Source organism: Giraffa tippelskirchi, chromosome 14 (genome assembly GCF_054371585.1).
Source record: "Giraffa tippelskirchi isolate mGirTip1 chromosome 14, T2T-mGirTip1v1.2.pri, whole genome shotgun sequence".
Classification (NCBI taxonomy): domain Eukaryota; kingdom Metazoa; phylum Chordata; class Mammalia; order Artiodactyla; family Giraffidae; genus Giraffa; species Giraffa tippelskirchi.
The window spans coordinates 69,269,647-69,289,486 of NC_137288.1; the positions used below are offsets into that span (position 1 = coordinate 69,269,647).

Here is a 19,840-nt window from a genome sequence, read left to right on the forward strand (position 1 = left end):
GCCGCTGAAATATGGCTGTTGGATACATCTTTTGTGTATCCAATATGGCTGTTGGATACACAAAAGTATACTTCGATACTTCAATACTTCAATCTTTTGTGGAAGTAGCTAAAGGGTTAAGATCCATTTAGAAAGATTAGATGAAATGTTCCCAAGTGGGGAATTCAATGAAGGAGTACCCTAATTTGTGCCACAGTGATAAGAGGGTGCAATGCCCCACTGAGCCAAAGCAAGTGACGTATCTAAGCCAGAGACTGGGTACAGAAAGCCTGTAGACCATGTGTTTAGAGGAAGAGCTGAAATGAATGGAGGAGCCCAGGTGCCTCTCGGCCTGTAAAAGACCCGAGAAAGAGTGGCCTGCCTGAATTAGCTCTTTCTGTAGAACCGTTCCCACATTTTATTATATTTACAGTTGCTTTCCCTTGGTCTCATAGTGGGAAAAACTTTATTAAAAGATTCTAAAATAATCTTGATTAAACTAAGGGGAAAGGATATTTTTCTGTAACTTCATCTGGAGAGAGAAAGGTTTAATGCTCCTCCGAAGGCACAGGGTTGCAGAAGGCATTTAGACTCAAACATTTCTTAGGTTAGCTGTTCATTCGTCAAATAGTTGTTGGGCACTCCTGTGTCCAGGCGCCTTGCAGGCCCGCAGGGGAAAAGACCAAGTCCCTGTGTTCATGCAAGCTCACTGCCAAGTGGGAGGCAGTGAACTACAAATGGTCATCTGATGGTGGAACATTTGCTTCCTAGTAAGCAGAGCCTGGGAACCCAGAAGGATGGAGTCCAAGCCAACCTGGGCTTTTCCCCCTTAGTTTTCACTTGGGGGCATTCCCTCAGGATCCTATTACTCTATTGCCTGGCTAATAATAGTGCTCTTGAAATTAGTGCCTGTTTTAACCTAGCCAGACACATACATGAAAATACCCTTCCAAGCTCAAGAACACTCAGTCATGCAATATGCACATGTCACCATCTGAGACTGGCTCAGGTGCATTGGACCACCAGATAGGGAAGAATGTATGATTTCAACTTAATTGGTATCAACAGCCAGTACTGACATGGAACACCAGCAGGGACCAACCAGCGAGTGATTCGCCAGCACTTGGCGAGGAACAGGCACGCAGGAGCGCGGCGACACACGCCCAGCTCTGGCAGCCGAACGGCGGGCAGCAGCACCCTCCCCGCTTCCAGTCACTGCAGCGTGGCTATGGCGCCCACTCCCTTTGTATCCATGGCATTGAGAACCTCGGGAGTTGAGCCGGTGGCCCTTCCTCATCTCCGAGAACAGAAGGAGCAGGGCAAAGATGCCCAGCTCTAGAGGAGGGTGTAAGCAGCAGTGTAGGGACAGTTTGAGCTGTCTGGTAGTCGCAGCTTAGGGAAACCGGCATACAAGCTTCATCCATTACGCGGATGCTGATGAAGGGAACCAGGAGGGTAGCAAAACTGTTGCTAGTTCCCATCACATTACACGTCTTTCCCGCTCCAGCTTCCATTGCACCTTATGGGCAGGGACGGAAAACCCAGGTGGGGTGAGGGTATTTGCTGGAGGAGGTGAAGCGGCGGGGGGTTAGGGATGGGGTTAGGGGCGCTCTGCAGGAGGGAGGCAAAGGTCTGGAGGTTCGTGGGCTGGGACGCGAGGAGGGAGGTGGTCCCCAGAGCAGGAAAGGGCTGAGAATCAGAAGTGCTTTGCAATTCGGGCTCCAATCCCCTCCAGCAAAGCCCGGCCTAAAAACAACCGTCCTCCGTGCTCATCCCTCTCTATACCCCCCCAGCCCCGCCGCGCCCCTCGACCCTGGGGTCAGGCGGCCGCGTCCTTGGTCTCCCTTGCTGGATCCGAAGGCAGCTAGCCAGGAGGCGCCCTGGCGGGGCTGGGGAAGGGGGCGGGGTGTTCACTACATTGTGTTGGAGCGACGGCGTCGAGGGTGGAAACGAGTCCAGCGTGTGGGGAGGCGGGTGGGTCTACGCGGGAAAGAGGGAGGGGCGCGGGTTACACCCGGCCTTTTCATCCCTGGTAGGGAAGATGGATGGTTTTCGGAGACCGTGGTTCCAGCTCCCCGGCTCTCGCCACAGGGAGACGTCAGAGCGCTCGGGCCGCGGCGGAGGAGCCCCCCACCTCCACGCCCCCCACCCTCCCCCGCCCCGGCCCGGGCTTGCATATAAAGCCCCGGCGCGGCGGCGGCCAGAGCAGAGGCGGCGGCGGCGACGGCGCTCCTCCAAGCTCCGGGTCCTGGGCTCGCCTTCGCGTGGAGAACGCGCTCTCCGCCCAGCCTCGCCGCGGCGCTCCGGACGCTTTCTGCTGGGACCATGTGCGGCCGCAAGGTCCCGCTCGTCCTGCTGGCGCTGGTCCTCTGCCTGGCGCCCCGGGGGTTGGCTGCCCCGGTGACGGCGGGCAGAGCGACCCCACTGGCCAAGATGTTCCCGCGCGGAAGCCACTGGGCGGTCGGTGAGTGTCCCGCGCGCTTGAGTCCCAGCGGGGCCAGCCCGCCGCCAGCGCGCGTCTCCGCATCTCCCGGCGTTTCCCGGCTCGGCCTTGGGGGGCTGGGTTTGCTCCGACCTTTCGACCCAAACGCCCACCCTGCCCTTCAGCATCCAGGGAGGCCGTCGGTCCTTCCCACTGTCTTCCCTCCTCCCAGGACACCCAGCCATCACGCAGCGCTCCCAAATCCCAGAGGGAACCTTCCGCGGGCATCTCCCCGCACCTCCCTTTATCCACCTAATCACAACCCTGTCTGGCACGGTTCTCTCCCCGAACAACTTCGGGGATCTGGGTCCCGAGGGCGTCCCGGAGCTGCGGTCCAGCCCGGCGGCTGCGCCTTTGCGCCTCACAAAGCCACAGGTGTGGGCCCGGGGCGCGGCGCCCACCCCGCCTTTCAGATCCGTTCAGCGCTTGATCCCACCTCTGTTTGGGGCTCGCCTGAATTTCCTCAGTCTTTTTTTTCCTTTTCCCTGCCCTTTTGCCTCTTTCCCCTCTTTGCATCCAGCAGGCTCCGCGCTCGGGGAATCGCCCGGTCTCCACGCGGATCCCGTGTCTGCGGATCCCGTGTCCGTCCCCAGAGTCCTGGTCTCCTCCGCCTCTCTCGCTCTCTAACCTCGCTCCTCCCCGGCCCCTCCGTCTGTAAGTCTCGCTCTCCTGGCTCTCCCTCCGCCTCTCTCGCCCTCTAACCTCGCTCCTCCCCGGCCCCTCCGTCTGTAAGTCCCGCTCTCCTGGCTTGGAGGTGTGCTGGTCCCGGTCCAGCACCGCGGCGAGTTGGACGCCGGGCCGCGGAGCGCGCGCTCGCTGCCTTCCCGGGCCGCCCGGAGCGACCCCGCCGCTTCGACATCACCCCGGGGCCCTCTGCCTTTCGGAGCAGAGGCTCTGGCGAATAATGCAAAGCGTTCGGCTTCCTCGGACACCTCCCCTCTCCCCGACAGCCATCTACAATAACCCCAGCATTTCCCCGGAAACCGGTCGATCGCTAGAGAGATGTCAGGCGGCGTGTGTGTTTCACGATTTCCTTAGTCATCTACTTAGGAGAGGTGGGAGGGTGTGTTGGAAAGATATCTGCTAATTCAACTCTCAGAGGAGTTACAGCATCTCTGTGTGAAGACTAGGATGCGTTTATGAGGGGGGGGGATGGGGGTGTGAAGTTAGAACTTCAGGCGCTCAGACCCTGTGCCTTGCGTAGGTCTCCCGCAGAGAAATGGGGAGCTCTGGGTTGCAATAGCTTAGTTTTCATGACTGCTTACGGAATCATTTGCCAAGTTTTCAACCCCAGCTGCTGCTGCTGCTGCTGCTGCTAAGTCGCTTCAGTCGTGTCCGACTCTGTGCGACCCCACCGCAGCCCACTAGGCTCCAGGGAGGCAAGTATTTGTCATCTTTGAGGGACAGCGGAAGCCCAGGAGCCGGGTATAGAAAGGAAAGATTGCAATGAGTGAGGAGCCCTGCACACCCAGAGAGAAGGACCCTTAGAAGGTACGAAAGAAGCCAAACCTAGAATTGATACTGAACCAGCTGGGTGTGTGTGTGTGTGTGGGGGGTTCCAAACAGCTGGGGTTCCACAGGCCTTTATGTCTCAGTGCAGAAAAGAACCCGGGGAGAGGCCAAGAGACAGATAAGATGATATTTATTATAAGAGGATGCTTGTGAGGTTGACATGTTGGCAGATGAGAAACGCTGCACCCTGACACCTTGCTGGATTTTATAATCGAAGGAAAAGCAGGGAGGGGGAGAAGAACTTCTTTGCTTTGAGTAGAGGTCATGCTTCCACCATCAACTCCTCCTCCAGATTGGGCAGGGGAGTTCTGTGGTCCCTATGTGGTCAAACTAGGTCCACAAACTGTTGTTTTTTGTGTGTTCAGAGAGCGTGTCCTAGGGACCATTAACTCACTGAGCTCCCTGGCAGGGTGTGGGTCTCACGCCACCATGGTGTTATTGTTTAGGGACACATCTCATACTTCTGTTGGTTGGTTTTGTCATTAAGCAAACCTGCTCTCTTGAGTAATCGTGAACTTATAGGGGTCTCCTATATTTTTCCTACTTACAATCCCTTAGTGGGATGAACTATTTAATTACCTATTTTGTCCCTTTACTCTGTCCCTATCAATACTTAAAAAGGGCTCCTGGGAGTTTAGATCAAGTGATCATTGTCTAGTCTGGCCAGCAGCCAGTGGGCTGAGAAGGTGGAATGAAACGTTCAGATTTCTAGCCTCTTTTTGCTCAGACATGTTTTTGTGCTAAAAAAGCTCATTGTTAGGTAACCCTTGAAGGCCAAAAGCAGGACAAGAGAGCTAGTGGGGAAGCCAGAATTAAGTTGTTTCTTTTAAAAAATTAATTTTGGGGACTTCCCTAGCGGTCCAGTGGTTAAGACTCCATGCTCTCAATGTAGGGGTCCTGGGTTCGATCCCTGGTCAGAGAGCTAGATCCCACATGTCGTAACTAAGAGCTGGTACAGCCAAATAAATAAAAAATAAAAATTTCCTTCTACTTTTTATTGGAGTATAGTTGCTTTACCAAGCTGTCTTAGTTTCTGTTGTACAACACAGTGAGTCAGCCGTGCATATCCATTTATCCCCTTCCCTTTGGACTTCCTTCTTGGTCAGGTGACTACAGTGCCTTCACAGCATGTGTTCATTAGTTGTCTATTTTGTACACAATATCAACAGTGTATATGTGTCCATCCCAAACTCTCAATTCCTCCCACCCTCTCTTTCCCTCTTGGTATCCATATATTTGTTCCCAGCTCCAAAGTATACTGGCCAGTGGCAGCCCAAATTGTCTTATTCTCTTATGTGTTCACAAACATGCTCCTTTTCCTTTTGCACCCTTGACTGACTGTGCAGAGTTGATGAAGGGAAAGAGGGAGGTGATGTGGAGAATCATATTTGAGTTGGAAACGACTTAACTTTTTCTGCAGTTGCGAAGAAGTTTGCCGTGGGTGGACGTGCCCTCTGTTGGCCTGTGAGCATTCACAAGCATGAACACCACACTAGGTTTTAAGCTGGGTTTTCCGCTCTAAGTAAGTGCCTGTCTTCCTCAATCACTGAAGACATGCGGTTTAGTTTTAATTGAAGCAAACGAACGCCACATACCGCTGGCCATGAAGAAGCTGTCAGCACAAATTTGCAGGTTTGTTAAGTGAATTGCTTCTTCCAGCTGAGAGAAACGTGATGTGGCCGTGGAAAACAAGTTAACAGACTGAAAACCTAACCAGTTCTTATCTGGCTTGATGTTCATGGAAATGTTTTGTGTGTGATGGAAATACAGGTCAACACTAATACTGGGATCTCTCCCCGTGCGTCCTTGAAGTGTTTCTGATCGTGGTTCTGACTCTGATGTGAAGCGTGCCGTGGAAGGTTCAATTCTGAACGCCAGTGTTCAGTTGCAGAACGGTTTGCATAATTGGGCTGCACCAGTCACTGAAACACGGCTGAAGTATCACTCTCCCCTCCAAAAAATAGAAAGAAAGAAAAACCAGCTCTTATACTCAACGCTGTCTTAATAGATATTATCTGAAGTTAGGATAATCTTCAAGTTTGCAGTTCAAGAAAATTCTTTTCTCTTCCAAACTTGCCATTTTAGTGATATTTTTAAGTGATAAAAAAGGACAAGCGAGGGTTTATTTTTTCTAGTGCCTGTCTTTTGTCTGAGCTGAGATCTCCATTAATGTGATATGGACACCCAACAAATGATGATGGAAGAAGAGATGGAAGTGGGCATATCATCCACGTTGTCATGGAGACAATTCTTTGGTTGATGGTCGCTAGCTAAGTAGTGCATTAGGACCCAGGGGATGTATGCTTCCCTGGGATGTTATAGTCGGTGCACTTTCCTTAGAAAAGGAAAAGGTCTGTGGTTTAGGGAAGGGAGTCTGAACACCCACCCACCAAAATGGCAAATATTGAAATTCAGTACAGGTCCCACTAGCTGTGTGTAGCTATGTGCTAGGCTCAGTTGTTTCTAACTCTTGGCAACCCCATGAACTGTAGCCTGCCAGGCTCCTCTGTCCAGAGGATTTCCCAGGCAAGAGTATTGAAGTGGGTTGCCATTTCCTCCTCCTCCTGCCCAGGATCGAACCTGAATCTCCTGTGTCTCCTGCATCGCAGGCGGATTCTTTACCAGTGAGCCACCCGGGGAAGCCCCCAAGGTCCCAAGAGTCTACGTTAAATCACCCACAGAATGGAGGCCTACTTTAGCCTTCCATTTTAGAAAAGTCACAAAGTTATTTAAGCGTGACAAAAATAAAGTCCTTCTTTGTAAAAACATCTCCAGTGTCCCTCCGCTTCAGTGCCAATAATGCCTTTCTCATTTCAAGCATCCTAACTAGATGACAGGCAATGAGCAAGAGCAAGAGCAACTGAGGTCATTATTGGGAGCATCAGATTCTAATCCTGCTTTCCCATTATCATGATTCAATTTCCTCCATATTAATAAAGCCAAGTGCTACTTCCTGGGAAGTTGTGCAACATAATCATTTTGATGGCTAAAGGCAAGGTTATTTAGTGCACGTCTGGACACCAAGTTCACCAAGCAGATAAGCGGGGAGCCGGCCTTTCAGGATTCCAATCCTTCAGTTGGGACAGTGTCCTCAATCGAGTCTTAAAATTGTGTGAAGTGTCAGGCCCTAAGCGACTTGGCAAAGCTCACACTGCAATGCGGGAAAACCTCATTTTCAGGCTTCCCAATATGCACAGAATCAATTTTTCTGAGTCACATAATGAATCATGACATAGTGATATATGATCGCCGTTCCTTTTGATGACATTAGAAAGCATTTTGTAAACCTTATCCTTATTTCCAAGCCCCAGAATGATTTCTAACTGCTTTATGTTCTTAGGAAGTTCATAGACACTTGAAAAGCAGTATAATGTCGAGTCTGGACTGCGAGCTGATTTTAATCCCAGAATCTTTACTTGCATGTGTTCGACCTTTGGCAAGTCTCGTTTTCATCAAATTGATTGGGGTGTGGGTCAAATGAAATAGTCTGCATTTGAACATCCTGTGGACTGTAAATTACACACACAAGCAATAAAGTCATCATCTGGGCTTCTCCCTTGGTAGACAGCGCTGTTAGGAAGGAGCCTCCTTCCATTTCAAGTGGTCTCGGGGTCTATCAATACCTTTTTCACGGTGTTTGCCTTACATACGTCTAAGGCCAGTCAACATTAAAGCTGCAAAGAGCTCTTTCCTTGTGAACTTTAAATCAAATGCACCATAGTTTTATTAATGTGAGAAATTAAAAGTGTTCTAAAACTCAATTACACAGACTTCCCTGGTGACTCAGTGGTAAAGAATCCACCTGCAATGCAGGAGATTCAAGTTTGATCCCTAGGTCAGGAAGATCCCCTGGAGAAGGAAATGGTAACCCAGTATCCTCGCCTGGGAAATCCCATGGACAGAGGAGCCTGGTGGGCTACAGTCCATGGGGTCGCAAAGTCGGACACGACTTAGCAATTAAACAACAAAATCCAATTACAGAGAAATGGGGAAAATCAACCGGAGAAAGTAAATAAGGTAACGTGAGTATAGGGCTAAAGTGTTAGGAATGTAGTTGTTAAATTTCATACCCCTTCTGATCCTAGGGCTATCCCCATTTGCACACATGAATTTTTATGTTTTTAGTGGTTTGGCCTCCTACATAGCAACTTTTATTTGTTTTTATGGCAAATGCTTGTCTCTGGAGCTACTGATAGACTTGTGTGACTATTTTAACCCCCAAGAGAAAAATCCTGCATCTCGGTGGCTGAAACGCATTGGCCAGAACTTGTCTTCAACTTGTTTTTCATTACAAACTGTAATTTCTAGGTGCAATTTTAGGTTCAGTCTCAGCTAAAATTCTAAGAAAGTCTAAAGGAAAAATTCCTTTGGTACAGATAAGAGGAAAGCAACACCTTTTTAATCACACAGAGAAGAGCAGGAAGACTTTTCTTTTCAGGAGAAATTCAAAACTGACCGGGGAAGATGTTCAAATGCCGTCCTTTAGCTGGGAAGAGAATTCTACGCACACAGAACTGGTGACAGAATTGTAGATATGGAAGGTTCCTTTGATGTCATGTGACCCAATGTGTTCATTTTATTGTTGATAAAACTGAAGGCTGGGGGTGCTAAGCGACGTGAGAGATGTCACCGGGCTAGTGAGCAGAGGGGCTGGGACCAGACCCGGGGCTCCTGAGTTCCGGTTCTGAATTCTGTCCACTCATCAGGGATTTTGAGCTGGGAGCAAAATCTGTCAGTTGTTTACAGACTAACTCCTCCTACTAATAAAGCGCAATTTATATCGTATTTAGGAGGAGAAGCACAAACACAGTTGGTGCCTTTTTTAATTTCTCGTTCATTCATTCCCCTGGGTTAAATTAGCAGCATGCTGTTTTTGGTTTTGTTGGTTTTTTTTTTTTAACTGGAGTATATGCTTATGTTATATTTTATGAATGTGGCATTGAACATCCTTTTTTAAAATTGGGGAATAATTGACATCCAATGTTATGTAAGTTACAGGTGTACATGCTAGTGATTCATAATTTTAAAGGTTGTGCTTCATTTCAAGTTATTGTAAAATATTGCCTGTGTACGGCTTCTGCTTTTGCTGCTGCTGCCACTGCTAAGGCGCTTCAGTCGTGTCCGACTCTGTGCGACCCCATAGACGGCAGCCCACCAGGCTCCCCCGTCCCTGGGATTCTCCAGGCAAGAGCACTGGAGTGGGGTGCCATTGCCTTCTCCATTCTGCTTTTGAACAGGACACTTAATGGGAAAAAAGAGTGCGGCAGAGTCCCCACAACTTCTTGAGGAGGAGAGCCTGAAGGAACAGCTGAGGGAGTACGTCCAGTGGGAAGAAGCGACAAGGAACTTGCTAAGCCTCCTACAAGCAAAGGCTGCCAGAGGCCACCAGCCACCTCGATGGGAGCCTCTGGCCATTCACCAGCCTGCCTGGGCTTCGGAGGACGTCAGCAACTTCGAAGACGCAGGTTTGAGACCCAGGGTGCAGTGAACACACTGGGGAGGTGGGAGTCAGCAGAGGTGGGGTGGGCTGGGAGTGGGGGGCGTGTGCGGAACTTGGAAGAAGGGGAAGTTTTTGCGCAGGGAAGAACAAAGCTGCTCTTCACGGCGGCTCCTGCGGGCTGACGCTGTACACACTCAGAGGAGGCGTGGCCAGTCCCCACACTAGCTTTTCTTTTTGACGTCATTGATTATTTTCCTCCTAACACATCGAACTCCTGTTTAGGAGTTTGGTTAGCAATTGTGCGTTGGTAGGGTGTTTTAATCTACCACATCCTTCCCCACTATTCTGATCGTGAGGCCATAGATTATTTGAGTTGATCCCTGTGGAACTGTAGATTTGTTTATTCATTTGTATATATTTTAAAATTCATTTATTTGGCTGCGCTGGGTCTGAGCTGCAGCACGCAGGATCTTTGATCTTCATTTCCGATCTCTTTAGTAGCGGTGCGCAGGATCTCTAGGTGTGGCACGTGAACCTTTAGTCTTGGCATGGGGGACCTAGTTCCCTGACCAGGGATCAAACCCTCGTCCCATGCATTTGAAGGTGGATTATTAACCCCTGGGCCACCAAGGAAGTCCCAAGTCCCAAGATATGTTTACTTTTTGATGAACACTAGCAGAAGAGCTTTTTACAAGAGAGCATTCTCATTTGCTACTTCTGATGCAAGATAGTACCCCTTCATATTTGTTCCAAATTTACCTAGTTTGGATCTCATCCGAATATTTTAAAACTTGGTGAAAATATCTCAGGTCAACTAATTCATTCTGTATGTGATTTTACAGAGGACAGAGGAAAGGATTTATACCAAATTGGCACTGTTAGGTATAAAGACAGTAAACAAGATGAAAGAGAAAATAAAATTTGTAGGAAGAAAGCAGGGCAACTGAAAATGAGATGTCTTGTTAACTTTTAAGAAGTTTCCATGAAGTTTATGACAAAAGGCAAAAGTAATCATTGAAATCCTCCTAATAATAATAGCCAAACTAACACACATTGTAAATAAACTATACTCCAATAAAAATTAATTAAAAAGAATAATAACCACTAGTGTTAGTATTTTCCATAATCCAAGTACTGGGTGAAAGAGCTTACCTCTACCCATTTCCTCGAGTGGATGCTCACAGCAGTCTTAAGAGGAAGATTCTCTTACTCTCTCCATTTTAAAGGTGAGGAAACTCGGAGACCAGCCATGTAGCCTTTCACGGAAAAAGCCAAGGTCTGTCCAAGGCAGACCACGCTGTTCGAGGGGAGGCATGGTCCTCGCTGATCCTAGAGATGAAGGGTGAGGGAGGCAGTGGCAGCCTTCCCTCTTGCTGTTTCTGGCAAAAATTACGTTGTACTTCCCTCGCATACCTTGGGGAGCTCCCGCTGTCCCCCTCTCACGGTGGTTACCTCTGACTGATGGCCCTTTAATACAGGCTCAGGGCTGGCGAGGCCAAGCCTTGGCTGGTCTCTCCAGAGGGAGCCTTTCTGTGTCAGCCTATTGTGGGTTCTCTGTGCTAAATGCAAACAAAAAAAAGTTTATTTGTTGCATTAAGCACCCAGAGAGAAAATCTCTTCTAGCCTTTATTCAGAAAGAAAATCTGGATTAAATCAACCAATACAGAAATAAGTACCAACGTTGTGCAGAACCCCAAGGGGCTGATTCTCTGGTCCACACCTGTGTTATATAAGCTCCCTTGTCTGCTAATGAATCACATGGCTCTGAGGGCTCTGGGAATTTGTGATTGACTTCTTGGGCCCTGGCTGACCTGGGCTATTCTTGGTCAAGTGCTTTGCTGGACTTCCCCTGGGTGGATATCCAATAGCAGGGCCTTCTCCTTGGTCAGAAGACTAACCATGATCACCACCATAAAACCCTCTAAAATAGCAAACACTGAAATGGACTTACCCCCACAGAGCATTCATAGAATACCACCTCTCTACACTCCAGCTTCCCAGGTGTCTTAGTGGTAAAGAAGCCGCCTGCCAACGCAGGAGACCCAAGAGACTAGGGTTCGATCCCTGGGTTGGGAAGACCGCCTGGAGAAGGAAATGGCAACCCACTCCAGTACTCTTGCCTGGGAAATCCCACGGACAGAGGAGCCTGGCGGGCTATACGGTCTATGGGGTCACGCACAGTCGGACGTGAGCGGGCACGTGTGCACACACACCACATCCTACCATGCTGTTAGTCCACAGTGCTTCGTTTCCACTCAAGCAACAGCATCCTCTTGAGTTGCTTTATGCCCGCAAACCTAGCTCTGCATAACTCTGGAATGTTTTGAAAAGTGCAGCTCCTCCCTCAAGGGTCAAAATTTTTCTGCCATCTCCAGAAGGACATTCTGTAAACTTCAAAAGCAATTGCAGAAGATTAGCTCCAGAAAGGTCTTTGAGTGGCAGTACTCTAGGGTGGATTGGGTGGGCAGTTACAGAGAGTGACTGTTTTAAGGGGACAATATTTATCAGTGTGCAGTGTGAGCTGAAGAAGTCACCTTTTTCTAATCATGTCCTGCTTTTCTATCACATCTCTTTATGCTCGGTTCTGTTCCTCTTTTTACAATTTCAGAAAGCCCATCTCATTTAATTCCACCTCAGATTGAATAACTAGCTATTGCACACACTGGTCCCGCTCTTTTGGATATATTTCCCAGCAGCATGAAAGACAAACTCAACAGTTAGTCTTTGCAGAGACCAAAACAGTTGATCACTTCTTTTGCTTTAGAAACTCCACCTCAATGAAAATATGTTGATATGAAAATTGAAAACATGCTACAATTATCTTACACAGAGGAAGTACCAAGAGAATCATTCTATTAGAAATCCTTATATCTCTCAGTGTTAGAAAAAAGTTTGATAATTCAGTCAAGCATTATCAGAATTAACAGCAGGACTTTTCTTAAAATTAAAAACTATCCACACATGCTCCCCTCTCCCATTTTAGTAATAAAGCATCAAGTCCTGTTGCCAAACCTCCCAGACCCGGAGTTAAAACTGAGCGTCTTCCTAGGTTTCATGACAGAGCTATTTACTTGATTCAGGAAAAGATTTGTATAAATGCACATGGAACATAGATTAGTGTATCATGACCAACAAGATCCAGAACTTTATTAGCAATTGTGGCCAATAATTTTTCAAAGTTAAACCTGTATCTTTTAACTCTACCCTTCTCACAAAAGTTAACGGAATTTTTACCCTACAGTCTCCATAACATGAAACTGCTCAGCTCAGCTCCAGAATCTAATCCATAATCCTGGAGGTGGCTGTGGTTTGTCCTGAGTTTCAGTTGAGGTTGGTCTTTGGGTTCCTTTTGTAATCTGGACCCAGCTCATTGTTTTTTTTTTTTCTTTTTCTTCTTCTTTTTCAGCCTAGCATTTTTTCTCTTATTTGGTTGACATGGGAAAAGGGACTTGGAGAATGCATTGCAAGGGGTGTTATGGAAAGAAAGTAAATATACAAATTTGCCCTCACTTTAAATTTTTTCTTTTTAAGTTAGTACTATTTTAATTTAGTTTGGCCTCACCATGAGGCATGAGGATCTTAGTTCCTGGACCAGGGATGGAACTTATGCCCCCTGCATTGCAAATGCAGAGTCCTAACCACTGGGCCACCAGGGAAGTCCCTGCCCTCACCTTTAAGGGACTGCTCTGACTGTTCCATCAGATCAGCAAAGGGAATAACTTTATTTATTAATATGTGAAATGCTCTAAAGGTAGCTCCAAATATCGTAAAAGCAACATACAACTGAGGATAACTGAAAAGCTTCTGATTACCCTGAGCATTTGTATGAAGGAGCAGAGTGAAGCCGGCCCCCACCTCCGATACAGTTCCTTCTACCCCTAACCATGGACCCTTCTCCTGCCTCCAGGCCCTTGATTTTCCTGGGTTACACACTTTGTCTTTTTATTGTCACTTCACTTCCATTCTCTTGAGCCAAACTCTCAGATTTAATATTCTGAGCCAACGCGGGGGACTTCATGTGGCTCGATCTCGGCTGACCCCTTGTGTGAGCGGTGGCTCATATCACAAATGCATGGCAGCATCTTCAGGCAGGCTGGCAACCCTTAATAGTGCAACCTGGCCTCCTGGAGAAAAGCAAAGCTAATTGGCCTGTGTGGGAATTGAACCCGAGGCCCTCGCTTCATTATCACCTGGTCAAAACAATCGAGCCACTGAGCAGGTAATAACTGACCGGAGAATCTCAGTAATTCCTTTATTGGGAACAAATGGCTGGTCTGGATGTTGGGGAACCTGAATTGCCGGAGAATCTTGGAAGGTGTAATAAGCTCTGGTCTGGATGAAAAGTGTTTTCTCATCTCAGTGGATAAAGGGTGCTGTATGGGAACAAAACAAGTGGTTTAAAATCAAAGCTACTCATCCTTTCTTCAGTCTTAGTTAATTTGAACAGAAGCCACAACAAGCCAACCACAAGCAATGTAGGATTGGCAGAGACCCACATTAGCTCCTCTTCCTGAGTTGCCCACACAACTGCCATTTACAGTCATGGGTTTATAATGTGTAATTGTGTAATTCATGAGCTAGCTTTGACTTGTGGAATGAGGCTTTGCCTTAGAGAAGCAAAGTAGCAATTAAGATTCCACATTCCCTAGCAATTCCCCCACCCAGCTGCTACTTTAGTAGCAAATTCCTAGAAATAATACATTTACATTTCCAATGTTAGTCAAACTGTACCTGTGTAAATGCACTTATCTGTGAAACAGAAGCAGAGTGACAAAGAGAACGGACGTGTGGTTGCCAAGGGTGGGAGGGGGTGGGGGACGGATGAACTGGGAGTTTGGGATCAGCAGAGGCAGCTGTTCCACACAGAGCAGATGGACACCAGGTTCTGCTGTACAGCACCGGGAACTGTATTCAATATCCTGGGATAAACTGTAATGGAAAAGAACAGGAAAAAAGCATGTATATATATTATAAATCAATTATGCTTCAATAAGATACATTTTTAAGAAAAGTTTTCTTAAAACCTTGTGAATATACAGAAAACTTTGTGAAATATATATGTGACTACATTTGTGTAGTCACATCAGGACGTAAAGTAAGCTAATATAACAAAAAGGCCTGAAAAGATAGTGGCTCCCCAAAAAGAGGAAGTTAATTTTCCTCTTGGGGGACAGCTGTGGTTCTAAGTACTAACGTGCTCAGAGTCACTGGAGGTCTTGTGAGGGCACAGATCACTGGGTCCCATTCTCAGCATTCCCAGTTCAGTAGGTCTGGGTAGACTCAGGAATCTGCCTTTCTACCAAGCTCCCAAGTGATGGTTTGTTGGGAATGGATTTACTTTCTAGCATTAGACTTCAGCATCACTAACTCTGTTTGCTTAACTCTTTCTAATATTTTTTAACTTGGTGGACTCTTCACTCCAGGTTCTCAGCATGAAGGAAGGAACCCCCAGCTGAACTGACAGTGACAGTAGCCGCCTCCCTCAAAGAAGCAAAACAAAACCCTCAAGAAACTGCCTTGTATGGGCATCAGTTCTACTGGATCATCAACAAATTTCCTTTGTGCAAAATACTTAACTATTCTTGTACCTTTCAACTTTGACTAAAGTCATGATTTTCAAGCAGAGCATCTTCCTGTTTGAATTTGTTTGCTGTGAGAAATTGTCCATAAAGAGTCTTCTAATTAATGTTCTTTACATCTAGGCTGTCTGTTAGATTCCAGTCCCCAACCTGTTAGCAGTCACAATAAAAGCTTAAGCATATTGTTCAAAGGGCAGGTAGTTCTCTTATTTCAGTTCCAAATAAGAGGCAGTGATTAGCACTGAGATTAATAAACAGCTTGGGACTTCCCAGTGGTTAAGACTCCATGCTCCCATGCAGGGAGTGAGGGTTCGATCCCTGGTTGGGGAACAAAGACCCCATGTGCTACAGGGTGCAAACACACACACACACACACACACACACACACACACATACAGGGTGCAAACACACACACACACACACACATACAGGGTGCAAACACACACACACACACACACATACAGGGTGCAAACACACACACACACACATACAGGGTGCAAACACACACACACACACACACATACAGGGTGCAAACACACACACACACATACAGGGTGCAAACACACACACACACACACACACACACACACACACACACAAACCCCAGAAAACAACAGCAAAAAAGAAACTAGTAGCTTGATAATAAACTTGTGTGCTTACGGATGAAGGCGGGCTGAATTTTTAGCTTCCCCTCTGAAAGCCACTTACTGAATCCTTTATAGATCCACGACTAGGGGCTCAGACTTGCTTTATCGTTACCAGTGGACGGGCTGGGTTGAACGTAGAGGCTGGCCTTCTTTATCATGTAAGAATTCCCATTTTTGCAGCCCTTACCACGACCAGGTATCTTGTCGATGTTACTGATATTCTCCTCATAAGTTTCGTAAGCTGAGATGATCCTTCTCACTTAACAGCCGAGGAAGCAGAGAGTCAGGTCAGCTGACTTGCCCAAGGTCACACAGTCAAGGGAACTGGGATTCAAACTTCTACAGTCATGAGATATTCTGTAGCATTTCACAGTGTTTCTATTACCTCATTTTGAGACCCTCTGCCAGGATATTTAGGCCTAGCAAGTGGCGCCATTTCTTCTATATTCCACCGCCAGTCTGGGAGAGTAGACTCAGCAGCCAGAGTTAGTCAGCTCCACAGCAGAGGGAGGAGACGGGCTCCCGAGAGCCCCTTGACTCTCGGAGAACGTGGCCTGGTGGCTCACGGCGCTCCTCAGTGCCATTTTTATCACGGCATTCACACATTAACAGATTTTAAAGCTTCTTGCCATATGTTTAGATTTCTTTCATTTGGGGAAATCACATTTGAAACGGGGAAGAGGTTTATCTTGACTTTGCTTTGATTATCAAAGAATCACATAAGATGTGCTGTGTTGTAACTTTTAAAACTACCTTGGCTCCCAGCTTTCAGACAGGGGACCTCTTCCTCTTCTTGGGATGTCTAGGGCCCCTTTTCTTAAGAACTCAGTCCTGGGCTGAGCCCACTAAAGCCTGCCGGGCAGCTGATGACAAGGGGAAGCACTGTCAGCAGCATTTACCCTCCAGGGGGCTTCCCTGGTGGCTCAGCTGGTAAAGAATCCGCCTGCAGTGCGGGAGACCTGGTTCGATTCCTGGGTCAGGAAGATCCCCTGGAGAAGGGAAAGGCTACCCACTCCAGTGTTCATGGGCTTCCCAGGTGGCACCAGCAGTAAAGAACAGGCCTGCCCATGCAGGAGCCTAAGAGATGCAAGTCTGATACCTGGGTTGGGAAGACCCCTGGAGGAGGGCATGGCAACCCACTCCAGAATTCTTGCCTGGAGAATCCCATGGACAGAGGAGCCTGGCGCGCTACAGTCCATAGGGTTGCAAAGTCAGACACGACTGAACTGACTTAGCACACACACGCACGGGACACTCATAAGGTTGGAAACAACCTTTCCAGACCCAGGGGACACTTCTCTAGGGGTGGCATTTCAGGTCGGAAGAGGAAGGCGATGCTTCTGGAATAAACCCATCAGATGTCACTTGTTTGGTTGTTTCATGAGAGCGGACGTGATCCTCTGTTTTGGTTGCAATTTTTTTCCTCACATATCCTGACCTAGACACAGGAATTGCTCACTCAAATCTCCTGACACTTGCAAGCTCCCCTGTATCAAGCCTTGGCTCATCCATCAGTGGATAGATAAAGATGATGTGATACATGTACACAATGGAATACTACCTAACCATAAAAGAATGAAATAATGCCACTTGGAGCAACATGGACGGCCCTAGAGATGATCATATTAAGTGGAGTAAGTCAGAAAGAGAAAGACACGTATTGCTTATATGTGAAATCTTTAAAGATGATACAAATGAACTTGTTTATAAAACAAAAACAGATTCACAGACATAGAAAACAAAGTTATGGTTACCACAGGGGAAAGGTGGGGGAGTGATAAATTAGAAGTTTGTGATTAACATATAGACACTATTATGCATAAAATAGATAATCAACAAGGACCCATAGCACAGGGAAGTCTACCCAATACTCTGTGATAACCTACGTGGAAAAAGAATCTGAAAAAGAACAGATAGAAGTATATGTAACTGAATCACTTCGCTGTACACCTGAAACCAAGCAACATTGTAAATCAACTATAGTCCAACAAAAAAAAAATTAAAAAAGAAAGATCAGAATCGCTTTAGTGAAAAGAGAATACGTTTCCCTACACGGAGAGCTTTCTTGAACCCTTGTTTTCCAAGTGGAATCCTATCCCCTATCTGTGAGTGCCTACTGGGCCAGGGAAATTTCAGCGGCAGGGACCGGCGTCCACCTGGAGTTGCTTAAGGAGGAAAGGAAAGCGCTATGAGCAGACAGTGAGTGGGGAAGCCCGGAGCTCGAGGCTGACCTTGCACGTTCAGGGCTTAAAGCCAGGTCTCCGACAGGTTGATGGAAGAGTTGGCCTGCAGCCTTTTACGGAACCACTGGAGTCGGCGCCGTCTGCCCCTCCCTGTGCCCACGGCACTGGGCCCCCCAACTCTCTTCCGCCCTTGGCTTGCTTCTGAATCAAGGGTTTCGATGTCTGTGTCTGATTGGCAGAAGCTAGATCACATGTCTGAATCTGGCAGTGAGGGAAGCTGGGAAATCTAGTTACGAAGGTTCTGCTTTGGGAATATGGGACAAACGCTGTGGGACCTAAACAAGGGTCCTTGCCTCTGCCTCTGCAAGGATGAGGTTCACTGACCACTGCGGTCGTTGGCCTTCAACACAGCCTGACGGGGGTGAAGGGAGATCAGGAGTGAGGCACTCTGTGCTCCGGGAAGACCGGCGCGACAGGCCTTTAGGTAGTTACTGATGGATATTTCTAGGGGACGATTTTATGAGCTCGGTTTCTTGCTCATACCTAGAAAAGCACAAAGATCATTAACGGACACATCTGCTTCTCGGGAGCAGTGGCCACCTTCTGCCAAAATGTGTGTTCAATTGTCCTTAACGCCCGTCACCAAACCCACAAATACTCCAGGCTTCCTCCAACCCCTTCAGAGCAGCTCCTCAGAGCTATCTGAGCGCTGTCCTCCGGGCTAGAGTCCCCATTTTGCCCCCAATAAAGCTTAACTCACAGCTCTTCCCCCTCCCCCTCCCTCCCTTCCCCCCCCCCCAATCAACAGACCCTATCAAAGAGGAGACAGTGTGTTCAAAAGTTGCGGTCAGGCTTCCCTGATGGTTCAGGGGTTAAGACTCTGTGCTTCCACTGCAGGGGCACAGATTCAATCCCTGGTTGCTCAGCTCCCCATGCCATGGGGCGCAGCCCAAGGGGGGAGGAAAATATATAAATAATAAGAAATAAGAGATATGGTCAGCCACAGGTTACAGATGTCCCCTGCCCCTTGTGGTTCTCAAAAGAGTTTCCTCTTTGATTTCTGCCCGTTCCTATTCTAGAGAATGATTCAGCCCCAGCCTGGGACTCTGGGGAAGGAACAGGCATCACAGGCTGGGTGTTGTGCCCACAGCGAGGAGAGAGGATGGCTTTTAAGAGGTGACAGTGTTTAGGCCTCCTTGCAGCAAAGCGGGATAATTAAGGGGAAGCATCCAAAAGGGAAGAAAGCAATAATTGCCTTCATATTTGTTCTTTTAAAAACCACAGTCTTTTTTTTTTTTCTATGTGCCACAGGGTGGGTTGCTGTGGGTAATTCAGCAGTCTTCGCTTACGATCAGAGGCTCGGCAACTCACTAAACAGACATTTCAAGCCGTGCAGTACGATTTCTAGCCCCACAACCCCCACCTTTCCATTCCTCTTGGGGTATTTGGTCACCACAGAGCTCTTTAACCTAGCTCAGATGCAGAGGGAGTGATCTAAGCAAAATGTGGGGTTTACATAATTCATTTCCTCAACCACAGGCTACCTTAATCAGAGATTATGAGATAGCCCTTCAAGGGAAACCCACAGTGAAAAACTATTGCTATTTCCAAAGCAGAAAGACCATGTGAATAATGCTACAGTGAATGTGAGAATACAGGTATCTCTTCGAGATATTGATTTCATTTCCTCTGGATACTCACGTGGGATTTGCTGTTAGTTCTAACCACAGCCCTGCTGCTCTTTGCCCTGTGATCAGGCTCATTAAACTAAGTAGTGAATTATGAATGAATGAGTCCATGTGACTCTAGATGGAAAACAGACTACGTCGTAGACTTCCAGGAATGACCACTGTGCCTGTTAGGATACCTTTGGTTGTTAGTAACAGAAAGCCCTCAACTGAAATTGGCATAAAAGATCCAATTTATTATCTCATATACTAGAACTCCAGGGGGAAGTAGGATTCAAGGTTGTTGAGTTCAGTTTAATTCAGTGACTCAATGATACCCTCAAGGATAAG

General features: G+C 47.4%; 1 protein-coding gene across 4 annotated transcripts; it reads left to right on the plus strand.

The window, feature by feature from the left end:
- Window positions 1–2,016: 2,016 nt before the first annotated feature.
- Window positions 2,017–15,180, plus strand: GRP (gastrin releasing peptide). Of its 4 annotated transcripts, none has more exons than XM_081563013.1 (3): window positions 2,017–2,443; window positions 9,211–9,438; window positions 14,837–15,180. In XM_081563013.1, the coding sequence occupies exons 1-3, from the start codon at window positions 2,305–2,307 to the stop codon at window positions 14,872–14,874; spliced, it is 405 nt and encodes a 134-aa protein (XP_081419139.1). In that variant the 5' UTR covers window positions 2,017–2,304; the 3' UTR covers window positions 14,875–15,180. The 4 variants fall into 4 exon arrangements, with proteins under 4 accessions (XP_081419139.1, XP_081419138.1, XP_081419137.1 ...); XM_081563012.1 differs by having other exon boundaries at window positions 9,211–9,458; window positions 14,821–14,874; XM_081563011.1 differs by having other exon boundaries at window positions 9,211–9,450; window positions 14,813–14,874.
- The last annotated feature ends 4,660 nt before the right edge of the window (window positions 15,181–19,840 follow it).

Excerpts from the sequence above, each read along its gene's own strand:
- GRP (XM_081563012.1), top strand. The coding sequence starts at position 2,305 with ATGTGCGGCCGCAAGGTCCCGCTCGTCCTGCTGGCGCTGGTCCTCTGC. Across the intron at positions 2,444-9,210 it reads CGGAAGCCACTGGGCGGTCG|GACACTTAATGGGAAAAAAG; the intron begins GTGAGTGTCCCG and ends GCTTTTGAACAG. Across the intron at positions 9,459-14,820 it reads GTTTGAGACCCAGGGTGCAG|GGACTCTTCACTCCAGGTTC; the intron begins TGAACACACTGG and ends TTTTAACTTGGT.